General features: G+C 43.8%; 1 protein-coding gene across 1 annotated transcript; it reads right to left on the minus strand.

Moving 5' to 3' along the window:
• Positions 1-663: 663 nt before the first annotated feature.
• On the minus strand, positions 664-1821 carry LOC140232846 (neuropeptides B/W receptor type 2-like). Its single transcript, XM_072312961.1, has one exon. The coding sequence runs from the start codon at positions 1819-1821 to the stop codon at positions 664-666; it is 1158 nt and encodes a 385-aa protein (XP_072169062.1).
• Between the last annotated feature and the right edge of the window lie 343 nt (positions 1822-2164).

The raw sequence follows: 2164 nt of genomic DNA on the forward strand, positions 1-2164 counted from the left end.
TCTTACGATGAAAGAAACATTCTCAGAAAGCACTTGTTCACAAATTCTTGCTTTGACCACTTCGACATCTTTAGAGTGTCAAGGCACTGCCCTGATTCATATGAAGGTGCTTATTCCCTCACCAATATGCAACTGCTTTGCATAGTGAGTATCGTATAATATGAACTGTGTCGCCGTTTACGAGCATACAGTTTACATTTTAGGATGGATATAGCATATAGTGTACTGTAATCAAGTATATACTTTTTCTCCTCAAACTATATTGGTAACAAACAACGAGATATGGCAGGGCGGACTCAAGTGTTTTATCTGATTCTAATGCTGGAGCGTATAACGAGGGTGTTGTGTTTGGGTAAAGTACGTGGTGACCTGATACTATACTGTTGATAAACGCCAATTGAACATCCTCTTGGTTTTAGTACTGGGCCTGTATAGTTTCTTCCTTTAACACCTAACGTAACATCAATGAGAACATTGGTAACACTTAAAAACACTGCTTAACATATTTCGTATCAAAACGTCCAAATCAAAATAATGACACGTGCCTCTCGTGTGTCGTTGCTTGTGTCTCTGTAATTCCTTTGGCACAGACCGAAGACCAGTCAAGACAACTCAAAATCGTTCTATTCATAAGTTTATGAGCGTTTAACATTTTCCTTTTCACTAAAGTGATGTGTTGCGGATCCTGCTTGTTGTGGTAGTTATTGTCGTTCCCAGTGGAAACGAATTGCTCATAGTTGCAGCCCTCACTCGCTTCAGTTGAAGATAGCGGCCACACTTGAAGGCTGCCTTAAATGCATCTCTATATCTTCTGCTCATGACGGTGTAAATGACGGGATTAATCACTGAATTCAGATATTCTAGAGTGCGACCTGCGTCTAGGAGTATTTTTCTCTGTTTCACCGAGAAAAGCATTTTCGATTTCGTTAGTACGACGATCGTTTTGGAGAGAGAGAGAAACTGGAAAAGCGCTAGACACAAGAAGTACGCCACGCCGTTAACGACGAGCATTCGTATCGTTTGAGAGCGGAGCGCAGAATCCGTTTCGCTCCTGCGACCACCCCATGTACGATGCATCATGGCCGCATCCAGGCCACGAATGATGCGGAAAAAGAAGTACGTGTTGGCAATAAAAGTGATGAAGAAAGGGATTGTTTGGGCAATATTACTGTAGCTACTGTGCCATTGAGCAAATTGTCCGATGAGTAGGACACGGCTGGGCCAGGAATCAAAATCAGGGCTATCGGGCCACAGTACGCAGGCCTCGAGGTACTTGCCATAAGCTGGAATGATCGTTGCCGACAATGCCGTCGCCAGCAACCAAATCGTTATCGAAACCGTGATCGCGTATGAACTGGTGGATCGTCGAGAATATGGCCTGCAGACAGCGCAAAATCGCTCCCATGTCACGGCTGAAATGAAGCCCAGCGACGCAAATCGCGCTATGTTTGCGACTGTATAGAGGATAATGCAGGCCGCCGGTCCCAGACCAGAAACATCTCGGACCACAGGAGACGTTCTCAGTTTCGAGAGTTTAAAGACCAGGACAGCCAGGAGAAAGAATATGTCAGCAATGGCAACGTTCACGAGGTAGACGTTCGTAATGGTTTTCATCGTCGGCACACGATGAACCACGAACAGGAATGAACAGTTGAGAATGACGCCGGCGGAACAGAGAAAGGGCAAGAGTACGGCGATATAGAAGAAATCAGAGTTAGAATAGCCGAATGATTCGGTCAAACGTAGATGTGATGTCAGATCAATGATAGAGCTTGACTGGTGACACACATGGCTTATATTCGACCACTCCGTTGGCTCCATCGTGACGATTTCTTGGCAAACGTTTATGAATTTCTCTGCGAAAGGTTGGATCTGGGTGCGATTAAACGAAAAGACAATTTAATTGTTTTGCTCTGCGGTTTCTCCAAATCCGTTCCATGTCATGTCGTTGATGAAAATCAGTGCTCAGTTTTAATGTCTTTTTCAGGTTTCAACTGTCTATCACTAATCTTTTTGAAAATCAGTTCGCTCATTTATCTGTTGATAATGACGGTTATGCTGGCGATAGCTCAATATACGTTCCATTGAAAAACGCCTGTCATTCTATCATGTTAAAACACAGCTTGCTTGTCACTGGTACGGCAGAGTTCGAGTAATATTTATA

The sequence above is a fragment of the Diadema setosum genome, chromosome 9 (assembly GCF_964275005.1).
Source record: "Diadema setosum chromosome 9, eeDiaSeto1, whole genome shotgun sequence".
NCBI lineage: Eukaryota > Metazoa > Echinodermata > Echinoidea > Diadematoida > Diadematidae > Diadema > Diadema setosum.

What these genes read in the sequence shown, in the direction of transcription:
- LOC140232846 (XM_072312961.1), bottom strand. Translation starts at nt 1,821, where the DNA reads ATGGAGCCAACGGAGTGGTCGAATATAAGCCATGTGTGTCACCAGTCA.